This window comes from Thermobia domestica, chromosome 2, assembly GCF_964235325.1.
Source record: "Thermobia domestica chromosome 2, izTheDome1.hap1.1, whole genome shotgun sequence".
Classification (NCBI taxonomy): Eukaryota; Metazoa; Arthropoda; class Insecta; order Zygentoma; family Lepismatidae; genus Thermobia; species Thermobia domestica.
Genome location: NC_137455.1, coordinates 268,158,763 through 268,172,529, shown reverse-complemented (window position 1 = coordinate 268,172,529; position 13,767 = coordinate 268,158,763). Strand labels below are relative to the sequence as shown.

Here is a 13,767-nt window from a genome sequence, read left to right as displayed (position 1 = left end):
GCCAAAAATACAATGAGGGGTGGGAGAACGATCCATGTTTCAAAGGGTGGTTGAAACGAAGCAGCAAGGGGCCATTCTTTGCTTATTGCCGCGCATGTGACTGCCATTTATCATTAACGTCTGGAAAAGCGGATTTAAGAAAGCATGTTAATGTAAAAAAACACATTAAAAATTCAAATTCAATGGCTAAGCAGCGCACTATCTTCGAAATGACACCAAACGTATCAAAATCGAAAATAGACGATAATGTGAAATCTGCAGAGATACGTATTGCAAGTTTCATTTGTGAACACGATTTACCACTAAAAGCGGTGGAACATATCCCTAAACTTATACAGGCGGTATGTCCGGATTCTGAAATCGCGAAAAAGATAGAATGCGGTAGAACTAAAGCAACCGCAATTTTAAAAAATGTAACTGGGCATGAAAGCTTTAAGAACTTAATTGAGACTCTAAAGGAAAACAAATTTTCTCTCATTGTAGACGAATCTACAGATAAGGGATGTGTAAAACATTTGTGTATGGTGGCACGAGTAGCTGTGAATAGTGAAATTATAGATGCGTTTCTTGGTCTTCTCCCAGTTAAGGATGCAACAAGTGACGCTTTGTATGCGAGTATTGTGAGTTTTTTTGAACGATTTAACATACCCTACCGGGAAAATATGATAGGCTTTGCTGCTGACGGTGCCAATTCAATGCTAGGGGCAAATCATTCATTATCTACTTTGTTAAAACAGGATATCCCTCATCTGTTTGTAATGAAGTGCATCTGTCACTCGTTTGCATTGTGTGCATCGTATGCGTGTCTCAAACTCCCGCGAGGCATTGAAGATCTTGCGAGAGATGTATATAACTTTTTTCAATGTAGCCCAAAACGTTTAGGGCAACTTGCAGAATTTCAGGCTTTCGTTAACGTAAAGCCACACAAATTGCTACATGTGAGTCAAACACGCTGGCTTTCCCTATCTGCAGTTGTTCATAGGCTTCTGGAGCAATATGAGGCATTGCGGTTATATTTTACGAATGCTGTTCTCAGTGAACGGCTTCTAGCATGTGAAAATATTTTGGCTAAGTTGAACGACCCTGTGACAAAATTATACTTACTCTTTTTAGAGTTCATCTTGCCGTTATTTAATAAGCTTAATTTACAAATGCAGTCAGAATCGCCACAAATACATGTACTCTACTCGGAGGTTGAATCGACACTAAAAACTATTCTAGATTGTTACATTCAGAATGATCATTTGTCGATTACGCCTCTGAAAGACATTCAATACAAAAATCCAAATAAATTCAAACCACTGGATGAAGTATACTTGGGTGCAAAAGTGGAAATGACTATTTCAAAAAGTGACCAGATAAATCCGGCCCACACCAAAGATTTCAAATTAAGATGTTTGGAATTTCTGATTGAAAGTGCAAACCAAATTTACAGACGTTTTCCATTCAAAGACGATACAATGAAAAACCTTGCAGCACTTAACCCAACAGCTGTAAAAAACAAATCATTTGCCTCAATTGCATCTCTCGCGTCCGCCTTTCCCTCTCTTATAGATGAATGCCAATTACAGGAATTAGACACTGAGTGGCGAATATTAAGAAACACTAATCTTGATGTAATAACTGATGCATCTCCAAAGGACTTTTGGCTGTCAGTAGGAAATTTAAAAAAGGGAGATGGATCACAAATGTTTCCCAAACTTTCAAGTTTTATGATGCAACTTTTGTGCCTGCCACATTCGTCGGCTAGTGTAGAAAGGGTTTTCTCGCAAATTAATAGAATGAAGACGAAGCAAAGAAATCGGCTAGGTACGGACACTATGGTGGGATTGTTGCATTCTAAGAGACTTATGAAGAAATACTCGTGCTACGATTTCCCTATTTCGAAAACCTTGGTGCAGAAGGTAAATAACAAAATGTACAACGATGAATTATCCGACGATAATTAAAATGTCCCTTTTTCTTATTTGTATAAATTGTACAGCCTATATGTGTGTGTGTATATATAACTATATATTCGTATCCATATTGTATCGTTGTATGTCACGAACAGCCATATAAACTTAAATTCTCAAAAACTATATAAAAGGATTGATTTGTGTTAGTGAGTTTTGTGATGCGTTTCAATGCTACAAAAGGAACCTTTTCACTTGTTTCTATTGAATATTGTCTATTAAATAGGCCTACTGTGATGAAGAACTACTAGGAAACTGAGGTAAGTACAAAAATCATTACAGATATTCAGAAGTGCAGATAGTTTATATATACGGGCGTCTGGCGGGGGGAGACGTGCCCCCCCCAATATTTTGAAGTAGAATATATTCAATATTCTATTTTAATTTAGTTTATTTACTAACGACAATAACATATAAATAAAAATAATTATATTTATTTGGAATTTAATATTCAGGCTGTGAAAGGATTATAACAGTTCTTGATATGTCTCAGGGGGTCCGTAAAGGTAAGCAGAAAGGTAACAAATGGAATTGAAGATAATAAATAGATTGGGCTAGGTACTACAATTTAAATCACTTTCTTTGATGCCCCCCCCCCCCCCATTTTACATGCCAAAGACGCCAGTGTGCAGATATATATACAGCAAATCCCATCCCCTCTCACGTGTTACTGATGGCAATAATTTACGTTTTTCCTTCTGAACCTTGCATATACAATTCGTCTGAACTCGAAGTCTTGCACGAAATTCGAATGTATCGTATAGGAATCATAGTGAACATCCTCCACAATTTTTTCTTCCCTTCTAGACTGAATATCAAAAAACTATGAAAGACGCGTTTCATTATTTCAAGTGAAAAGTTCAAATGCCGAATTTCACATATCCAACTTTAAATAACTCCGAAACATGAGTATATTATTGTAATAATTGCTACTCCTATTCCTCCTTTCCACGTCGAATTAAAAAAAAAAAAAAAAAAAAAAAACTTTTTTAGTGGTATCTTACGTCACAAATCCTATGGTGCATTTAATCTATCAAGCAGTCAGTCAGGACTATTTCTTATTATATATGCATATACAGGCGCGGATTCAAGGGGGGCTATGGGGGCCATAATCCCCCTTGATGCAAGATGACCAGAACTTTTACTTTCAAAAACGGGACGCATACGAATCGGCGACCAGGGGGGGGGGGTATTTATCTGACTTCCACATTGCATTTTGGGACTCAGCAGTGTTTTCAATTTACAAAATATACAAGTAAGAATAATAACACACCGTTTCCAACTTAAGTACAACCCAACAATACTTTTAACTACTTGAACACTCAGAATTCCAACTCAATTTCCACTTGAAGCACGGAACACTCAATTCCCATTTGAACATTCAAAAGTTCCAGACACGGCTGAACCTTCCCAATGAGTGCTGGTACGAATGGGAATTTGCATTGACCATTTATATTTTGAATAATAATTACTTGACACCTGGGTCATTTTTGCTTAAAAACGGGACATTTAGGCATCCCGTTTGAGAATCAGATAAAAACGGATATTATATTATCATACATAAATTATTTATCAAAGTTGCAGGGGCCGCCCACAGGGGGGATGTATGGCGCAAGCTGCGCCATTGAGAAATATTTTGGGGGGGATTTTACTCTACTTTCGAACTAGCAATTTTACTGTCGGAATAGCATTAGAACACGATTTTGAGAAGCTAATTTTCAAAAATTTTCCGGGGTGAACTCCCGTACCCCCTGCTTCGATACTCGATGAATGAAGTACCGCCCAAGTAGCCGTATGAAAGGAAAGGTTGCTTCGTTTTAAGAAAGAAGGGCCGCCCACAGGAGGGATGAATGGCGCAAGTTGTGCCATCGAGAAAAAAATTGGGGAAGAATTTTACTCTAATGTCGAGTAAGTAATTTTGCTGTCGTCAGAATAACATTGGAACACGATGCGATTTTTTTTTTACATCTCGAGAATGAATCCCCCTACCCCCTGTTTAGAAACTCTATGAATGAAGTACCGCGCAAGTTGCTATATGAAAGGATGGGCTGGTCGGTTTATCGCTTTGTGTAGGTAATTTACCCATTTTCTGCTGGGAGCATTTATTTATTTCTTATTTATACCATGTACGACACTTAATAAGTAATGCTGTTCAATTGCTACATGATATATAATAAATGAATTAATGATAATATTTTGTATATTTTTCTGTTTGTGCGATTACACTTTCCAGGGCCTGTGGTAAACTGAAAACCAGCTCAAAAGTGGCATCACTTTTGGGGGGGGAGTGCGCCACCAGCTTTGGGGGGGATGGGCACCCCTGCAAAGTTGTATTACGTTTATCAATATTTTAGTTAGAAAAATGCTCACTACTGAAGAGGGGGCTAGGGGGGAGGCAAGTTTTTCAGTAGGGGTCAGGTCCCTTATAGCTTTGCCTCTACAGATTTTTCTCCAGATTTTTTTGTGTAAAATACGGATTTTTACAGATATTTTACACCACGTCTACAGATATTTTGCCTTCCTGACCTGGCAACGCTGGCAGAAAATGAGAGGAAAGAAATGTGAGTATTTCAGAGTTTCGTGTGTGGTTGACTGTTATACAGTTATTAAGTGCAATGTCTTAGAGCGTACTTAATACAAAATTGAAATTCAGATACGACTTTCAGTGTGCGTATATAAATCTCTGTAGGACTTATACTGTGTAAATAATGAGCTTACCTAATACCATAACTCGGTTGACAAGTGTTTTATCTACAGTTAAAATATTTTGTCGTATTTGAACATGTAATTAATTAAACAATGGATAAACGGATTAAATTTGTTGGAGCTTCTCGGTCTTCGGGTTTTAATAATGTATTGAGTGACCGGACATAACATTTCTTGCGGTAAAACGACCTACAATGAAATTCCTATTCTTATTTATTGAGTAACTTATTTTAATTGCCTTAATTTCCGTCATTTGACTTCGGGTTAACTTTACAATGCCCGCTCCAGCAGGTATACTAGACGATGTTTAGCAGTAGGGATCCAGCATAATTTTCGAAAAAATGGTAGAATGTCGATTATTTCTATTAATTATTTCGGTTAGGTTAGAGCATTACTCAAGCAGACGGTTCTACCAAATTTTCACACATTTATCGCATTTTAAGGTTTCTTTTTGAAGAACATACACAAAAATGAGGAGCTAGTGCGTAAACCACTAACCAACTTGTGCTAGATGACCACTAAAAAGCACGAATTCTATTTAACCGAGTCAGGGCAGGAGCGCGGCAGAGGGGCCCGAGCGGAGCGAAGGGGTGCGTCCGTATGGAGCGAGCGCGTCAGCGATGCGGGGCATATGATAAATGAGGATAGTGGAAAAATAGATAAAATATCAGCAATAATTTTCATCTTCGAAACCCTTAAATAATTGTAATAATTCTTACCTTTAAAATGGCTTCACTGGTTTCCCGGCCCGGTTCGAGAAGTACGTCAGTTTTGAATTTTTACTTCTTTTCCACACTTCGCACTGTTGGTTTTAGGTTTCAACATACCATGACGCTGCAGAAACTTTATAATATGACGCTCTTTATCACACAATTCTTTGTAATAAAATCGTATGTTTGCATGATATCCATCGCAAACGTCCATTGCTAACACGAAGAGAACATTCCCACCGTTTATTTCCACCTCCTTGTGTTCTTCCGCTTCAGTAAATAGTTACACTTAGAATACGTTCACTACCATTGAAAATGTATTTCAGTGTGATATCTAATGACAGAAATTACTTATATTCACACTCTACTTATTTTACGAAAAGTGTTTCACATCGTATTTTGCCTATAAATTTTGTTTTCGGTAGAACCGTCTGCTCGAGTGAACCCTAGATTAGATTTGGTTATGTTAGGTGTAAGTACTTGTCTTTTTCATTTCTCCTGCAAATTTTCTATTTTTTACTTACTTCTAAACCCTTTCTGCTAAATATTTACCGGTATACTCATTCAGAAACGAGAAATTACTCTCTATTAATTTGAGAATGGATCAAAACTTCCCTAAATTTAAGCTAGTCCGTTTCTGCCCCTACCCTACTTATCCCTGTTTTACTCTACTCCATAACACTATATTCTAATATACCCTTTTAAAGCGACCCTACTTATTGATGCAAGCTTCAAATTTTTCAGTATACAAGAAAATGTAAGCTCACGCGGGGGACCCGGGTTCTATTTCAGGCTGACGCTAATGTTCGGATCCCACAGTAGACCTATAGGTTCACATCTCATATAGCCGTGCTGCTGAAAAGACAAAAAACCCGAATTGCCATACCACTAAGGCTAATGTAGTTTAAACTGTGGTATTGCTAATCACTGCTAGAAATAAATGAGGTAATTTTCTTAGAAGGGAACCAGAAACAACATAACATACCGGTTCTTTTAACCGAAGGAACCTTAAGCAAATTGACATTTAGCAAATTAAAGTAGTAAGCAACGTAGCATAGCCACGTTAATCTTCCACAGATGGCACTTTACAGCTGTTAAAGCATCTTAAGTTGCGCACTAGTGAAAAATAACGAAAACATTGAATCCTTACCTTCTCATGTTTCCAACCAACACTATATAGGCCTGACGCCCTACTACTGTTATATAAATAAACTTTCGGAGGAAAATTAGCCCTTTGGGGAACTCATGGTACAATTTGTACCATACGGGTGTTTCATGGTACATTTTTTTGTTTTTTGTTTTTCAAGTCCAGAGGCATTGTAGAAGACCTTACGTATGGTTTCACACCTTCCTGCGTTGAGACATAGGACGTGATGACGTCATAATTTTAAAATATATATTTTCTTTTATTAAGCCTATGTTCGTTATTTTTTGGCGGGCTTATTTTTGCACGTAGAAGATTCAAATTTTGCACAAACATTCAGTCTACCGAGTAGTATTTACCAGAATTTTTTTTCAGATTTCTGCGTTAAAACAGGAGGGGATCCAGAGGGGCAAAAAGTTGAAAAAAAGGGATATTTTTACCAAAAAATCCCTTTCTTCGGGATTTTCCCGCTTTAGATACATGGTGGAGACATGTGAATGGTACCGCCTGAAAGGCAGTTCTATTCTGAAGAGAATGATGTGCAAACCATGATCCTAGGGTATTTTTACAAAATATCCTTCCCCAGCAGAAAAAAACACGTACCGTACATGCGCATGTACAACATGCGCCTGGAAAACCCTTGAAATTGGAACACTGTTTTACGCCTGATCATGTGCTCATGTTTTTTAAAAACATTAAGTGTTCAGTCCCTGGAAGCGAAAAAACACAGGTAAACAAGGAAGAAATGAACACCTGGTTTGTACCTGGAAAACGCATGTTTTGTACCTATAACCGAACGCAACATCTGTGGACTGCATGTTTTGCAACTGATCTTAACGTGTTTTCAACAGCAGCGGATCATCCGCTGAACATTGCATGTAAAAGGAAGAAGACCAGTGCTATTCTAGTATTGTTCGAGAGCACTGAAGATGCAATGTACATGGGTGGCAAACATGCAGTGAAAGGGGAACCGGAAATAGGCGGTTAAGACGATACGAACACTACATTTTTCGATTAGTTAAGACTGATTGCACAGGTCCCAATTTCAAGATGGCAGCCATTATTTCAAACTAGCAGGCATCTACACTATAGGGCACAATTTTCGGTTTTTTAACTTGTCCCTGGTCTTTAGACCTGCTAGCTATTTTCCATTTTGTGGTAATTATAAAATGGTACACTGTTGAATGAAACTTGAGTTCGAAATTTTGCTGAAGGAATAAAAGTCAAGACTGAATTTCCAGCAACACAGTGTTTCTAAACATACCAGTATCTGCTGCTGGTCCAGGAAAATATAAATTCGCAGCTGCAAATTTCTACCCACACAGTGAGCCTTCCAATATTGTCGAGATTAGTCTGTTTTGCTGGAAATTCAAGAATTCATTCGAAAGCAACCAGGGTGGATTGATTTAAATCAGTCTGATTTAAATCACGATTTTAATCAAGATTTAAATCACTTGAATTTTTAATAAAAATCGTTGATTTAAATCAAATTCCGAAATGAATTACTTTAAAGTGAAAGTAAAAGTAAAATCCCGTTTTTCTTCTGTTATTTCGATTATGGAAGATAATAATCATAATACAACGAGACTCAAATGTATGTAAGCACAGTATGAAAACGAGTATTATGTAGGGAACGATCAGGGAAAATCCCATTTGAACGGGTTACGGGTGAACCCTGCTTTCTTCTCTTTGTAACACAGGCTTTTAAAATTTCTATTCCAACGGGGAAATCAATATGGACATTTAAGATAAAAACTATTTTGTGTCTATGTCTATTTGTTTGTTTCCAGATAATAGGGGCGTATTTAGGGAAGTCCGATCCCCTCTCCGAAACAAAAAAATAAAAAAAAAATTAAAAGTTTGGGCGAAATTTATGTACTAAATACATAGAAATTGCTCGGGATCGTAATACGACAAATTTTGGATGCGTTAAAATATCGAATAATACTTTTGATAAAGTGGATACTTGACCCCATTGCAGAATATGCCGCGATCTGCGATGTGATCGCAGAAAATTTGCCGCGCCTGTGCAGGAAAAATTGTCAGAGGAAATAAAATAGCCAACAGAAAAGTATAAAAACGTGCCTGCTATGTATTAATGTCTTAAATGCACGGACAACTCGCATTTGAACTGTTTTTCACGTCACATAAAGCATATTTTTAACAATCACAAGTGTTTCTTCCGCTGGAACTGATCTTGATTTGATTTTTTTTTTTTTTTAATTCCTGCAGAAAATTTTTGACTTACAAAAGCTCATCGCATAAAGACAAAGAAAGTTCTGCCATCGGAGAAAACGATATTCACGAAGAAATTAAATATCGACTAAAAGCAGGGAATTCGTGTTATTATTCAGTTCAAAATCTCTTATCGTCGTGAATTGTGTCGAGGAATTTGAAGCTTTAAAATATATAAAACGATAATTATGCCTGTTGTGCTGTATGGTTGTGAAACATGGTCGCTTACGCTGAGGGAAGAACGCAGACTGAAAGTATTTGAGAATAAAATTCTGAAACGAATATTCGGAACCCAAAGGAACGGAAATGAGGAATGGCGAAATCTTCATGATGAGGAACTGCATAATTTATACCATTCACCAAACATTGTTAGGGTCATCAAGTCTTGGAGGCTCAGGTGGGCAGGACATGTAGCGAGAATGGAAGAAAGTAGGAACGCTTTCAAAGTTTTAACTGGAAGTCCAATCGGAAAACGACCATTAGGAAGACCTAGGCGCTGATGGGAGGACAATATTAAGATGTATCTCGCAGAAATAAGAATACAAAATAGAAACTGGATTCAATTGACTAAGGATAGAAGTTAGGAGAGCTTTTGTGAACATGGCTTGAACCTCCGGGTTCCGTAGGTCATAGAGTGAGTTAGTTAATTTTAGGCGAAATTTATGTACTTTATATGTATTTCGTGCCGCTAGCTAGTTCCAATTATTTAAAAATATGCCGCTGCCAAATATCAGTAACTTTCGTGAAAAGAAAAGTGTCATGTTGATATACATTGCTGTACCTTTTCCTTAATGCTTAAGAAACATTGTTTGGGATTGAAATAGGTTAACGATTGGGAATTAATTCAAAATTAAAACCCAATACTTTAACTTAAATGGCATAATTAACATTTAATACTAATTCCTAATGTTTTTTCTTCAGTTCGCAACTTGTATTATACGAAGAAAAAGATTTGATTTAAATCAAAAAAATCTATTTAAATCAAAAAAATCAACAAAAATGATTTTTTTTAAAAAAATCATGATTTTTTTCCACCCTGAAAGCAACATGTAGCTGGACACTTCATGTACATGATGTTAATACATGCAACATACACCTAATAACAAAACAGCTTCCTTTTTTATGAGAAACCCATCTGAAAATGGCCTTTTCTCGGATTTAAAACATTCTGTCTACCGGGCATGTTTTTTTTTTATATTTCAGACAGTGTACTGTTTCTCTGTAACCTGGAAATACATGCTGTCACTACATACCATGCACAGTTCATGTTTGTACAACCCTTTTCTGCTAAAACAAACCATCTGAAATCCTATTTTCCGTATTAAAAACATACCATGTACCAGACATGTAAACGATAAACTCCTGCTAGATGAACAATTCTCTGGAACCTGCATGAACATTCGGCAATACAGGGAAAAAACAACTCATGTTCTCAGCAGATTTCTTTCGAAATTCAGCATAGCTGAAAATCACATTAAAAAATGGAACACATTATATGTAATGTGCAGAAAATTTTCGTTCAACATTTAAAATACCGGCTGGCCTGGAACGCAAATGTACATGTTTACAATATCGTTGGAGTACAGTGTATGTGTTGGACGCAGACACGTTTTCACTAAATACCACGTGCTACACATGAACTTGTATTCGCTGATCTGCACATGTCTGCAGCCCGCAACATTTTCTTCTGAATATTGGATGTACATGCGCGTCGCACAGGTACTGATCAGTCAATGTACAGTGCACACATGTGATTTCATGTCAAGACAAGAATTATTACATTCAAAAACAGGTGTTATTTCCCGGATAAGTGCCTGTTTCTGTTCCAAACCGTTTACTTTACACGTAACACCTGTAGCACATAAGCAAAACAGGCGCTGTACATTGCCTGTTTTTTCAAAAGTTTTCATGAGGGTCTGTATACGGGAAAATGGGACATTGTCGGATATATTTTCTTTTGGCGGGCTTACTTTTGCACCTAGAAGATTGAAATTGTGTATAAACATTCAGCCCACCTGTTAGTATTTATCAGATTTTTTTAAGATCTCTGCGTTAAAACATGGGGGTCCAGAGGGTCAAAATGTTGAAAAAAGGGATATTTTGACCAAAAAATCCCTTTCTTCGGGATTTTCCCGCCTTAGATACATGATGGTGACACGTGAGTCGTAACGTCTGAAAGGCAGTTCTATTCTGAAGAGAATGATGGGCGAAACATGACCCTAGGGCAATTAGGGATGTCTCAGGGAATTTTTATCAAAATATACTTCTGTGTAGGGCAATATTGGACTTTTTTTTTTTTTTTTTTTGCGGGCTTATTTTTGCACCTAGAAGATTGAAATTGTACACAAACATTCAGCCCACCTGATAGTATTTAACAAATTTTTTTTTTAGATTTCTGCTTTAAAACAGGGGGGGGGGGGGAGGTCCAGAGGGGCAGAAAGTTAAAAAAGTAATATTTTGACCAACATCTTTTTTTTCGGGATTTTCCCACCTTAGATACATGATGGAGACATGTGAATGGTACCGCCTGAAAGGCAGTTCTATTCTGAAGAGAATGATTGGCGGATTATAGTTGTAGGGTCAATAGAGATGTCCCAGGAATTTTTTTTACCTGAGATCATGGTCTTTTGCGGTAATATGGGGCATTGTGGGGATTCTTGATAAAATTTCTCCCGCCCTTAGTATTCAAGATAGGAACTTGAAATTTGGTATACACATTCAGTCTACCAAGTTCTATTTATTAGATTTTTTTTTGAGATCTCTACGTTCACACAGGGCTGTTCAAGAGGGGCCCAAAGTGTAAAAAAGATTTTTTTCCCCGAAATTTTCCCTTTGACATCATTTTCCCTCTCCTGGTATATGGTATGGGCATGCAAGTGGTACCATTTGAAAGCCGGCTCCATTCTGAAGAGAATGAGGTATGAACCATGATCCTAGGATAAATAGTGACGATGCAGTAGCTGCTTGACTGAAAGTCTAAAAAATACCCCCAAAACCCAGGTACCCGAAAGGGTTAGAGGTGGAATCCCTTACCGATCACTTGTCCCTAGAACATCAAAAATTACAAAACTCATACGAAGATACTTCTGTTCTGTACTAAGTTGCCACAGAAGCGGACTTGTGTGCCAGACATATGAACTTCTTTTAGCAGGAAATGCACTCTTAAGCGCCTTAGAAAGTGTTTCTAAAATGAGGAATTGCATTAATGGGTCCACATTAACTTTAGAAGGATTAAGTATAACTGCAGAAAGTGCACATACGGCATAAAAACTACAGTGCATGAACCACGGATTAACTTTAAAACACAAACCAACTTTTGCTAGGTGGTCACTAAAAAGCACGAATGCTATCCAACCGAGTCAGGGGGTTTGAGCGGTACCGAGGGTGTGCGTGCATGGTGAACAAGTCATCAGCGAGGTGGTTGTAGTACGCATGAACGAGAATAGTGGAAAAACACTTTATATATATAAAATGCTTTAAATCGTGTGAACTTCATGGTGACGTTTCCACATATCAAACCATCTGCATTAGTTTTATCTCCTTTTCACCTTTTAATCGAGGTGTCCCATGTTCAATTCTCGGTCGAATCACAATCCTTCTTTCATGTGTAAACCAAGTAGCGGTTTGGATGTCACTTTAAAGCGAAAGTCTTCTTTATAACCTCGGTATTACATAAAGATGTTAAGCTTAAACATACGAAACGGAGCTAAATTGTATGTTTTTGCTTGCCTGAATGCTTGTTTTATAAAGAAGCAAAGGTTGCCTAAATGTATTGATAGACATTTGCAAAATTTATCGACTGCCTACGTAGCTTTCAACATTAGCTTGGATTGGACTTCGTTTTAATTTTATTGAATGATATCTACATACTAAATTTGGAATTTAATACCTCAGTTTTAGCGTACTGATTATGATACGTTGACCTTAGATTTTACATGCAAAGCTATAACAGGTTTTGCTTTACATTTAAAGTAATAACAGGATTTTCCCAATGGCTAACGCGGGAGTTCCCCCATTTATATGTAATTCTGTATAATGGTTTCACTTGTGCAACTATTTATCTATTTGTCCTGAAGTGACTCTTGACAATTATATTAACAAGTATGTAAAGAACAATACAATGCATTTTTATCAGGAGTCCTTCGTGAGTGAGTCGGCAGACTCATTGCATTTGTGGCCAATTAGTCTCGGTTTCGAGTCCAAATGGAGGACAATCGGATGTAAACTGGGAAGCTGTTTGGATCCCGCTTTAAGCTTGTAAGACCACTTCCAGCATAATCCTGTTGTTGCATAATAACAGCAAGGCGAAACAAACTTATTTCTGTTCATATGTGATATAAATACGTAGAGCAAATTATTAAAAAAAAAAAAAAAAAAAAAAAAACTGGTTTGAACCAAAAAACCGTTTTTTTTTTTTTGTTTTTTTTTCAATAAAAACCATGGTTTTTGCCAACCCTGCTTTGTACACTGTCTTCACGTAGCACTGCACTTCATCATGTCTTTCGTGTGAAGTACTTCGTCACACTTTAAAACCTGATAATTTTTTCATTACCTGTACAATACTATTGGGATAATTCCACGTCGTTTCAGCCAGGATTTGTCTCATTTGACACCCACCTATCGCAGAATGAAATGAAAATTCATGTGCTTATGTAGTTTCTGATGCTAATTCCAAAAGTGCAAACCAGTTGAAAATCGGTGCATTGGTTCTGGACTTACTGACTTCTGAAATTGAGTCCTGTAACGAGAGAAATAGTGGTCACGAGATCTAAGGGCGTAACTTTCTTCAAAAGTAACGTAGAAACATGAACTTTCTTTTGTTTGTTTCCTCTATAAATATACTTTACAGGTGCGTAAGTTATTCTCGCAAAAGTAGAAGGGAAAGAGAAAATCATCAGTAAATTAAAAACGAAAAATGCCTAACATTGTAATTGCAAGAACTCATCAGCCCTAATCTCAATTTGTATAAAGAACCGTAGCAACGTATCCATTCAATTGTTAAAAAAATGGTGATGAT

At 37.1% G+C, this 13,767-nt stretch overlaps 2 protein-coding genes across 3 annotated transcripts in view; both read left to right on the top strand.

Annotated features, from left to right (window-relative positions):
* The first annotated feature begins 209 nt into the window (after positions 1-209).
* On the top strand, positions 210-1,949 carry LOC145679422 (zinc finger protein 862-like). Its single transcript, XM_081750004.1, has one exon. The coding sequence runs from the start codon at positions 210-212 to the stop codon at positions 1,947-1,949; it is 1,740 nt and encodes a 579-aa protein (XP_081606130.1).
* A 2,469-nt stretch (positions 1,950-4,418) lies between these two features.
* Positions 4,419-13,767, top strand: part of LOC145678487 (uncharacterized) — a 33,932-nt gene continuing 24,583 nt past the window's right edge. Inside the window, exon 1 of one of the 2 annotated variants that reach the window (XM_081748674.1) lies at positions 4,419-4,516. The gene's annotated coding sequence lies outside the window, so the exon portion shown is untranslated. Of the gene's footprint in view, positions 4,623-13,767 lie in introns of both variants that reach the window. The other variant, XM_081748673.1, reaches the window with a different exon arrangement.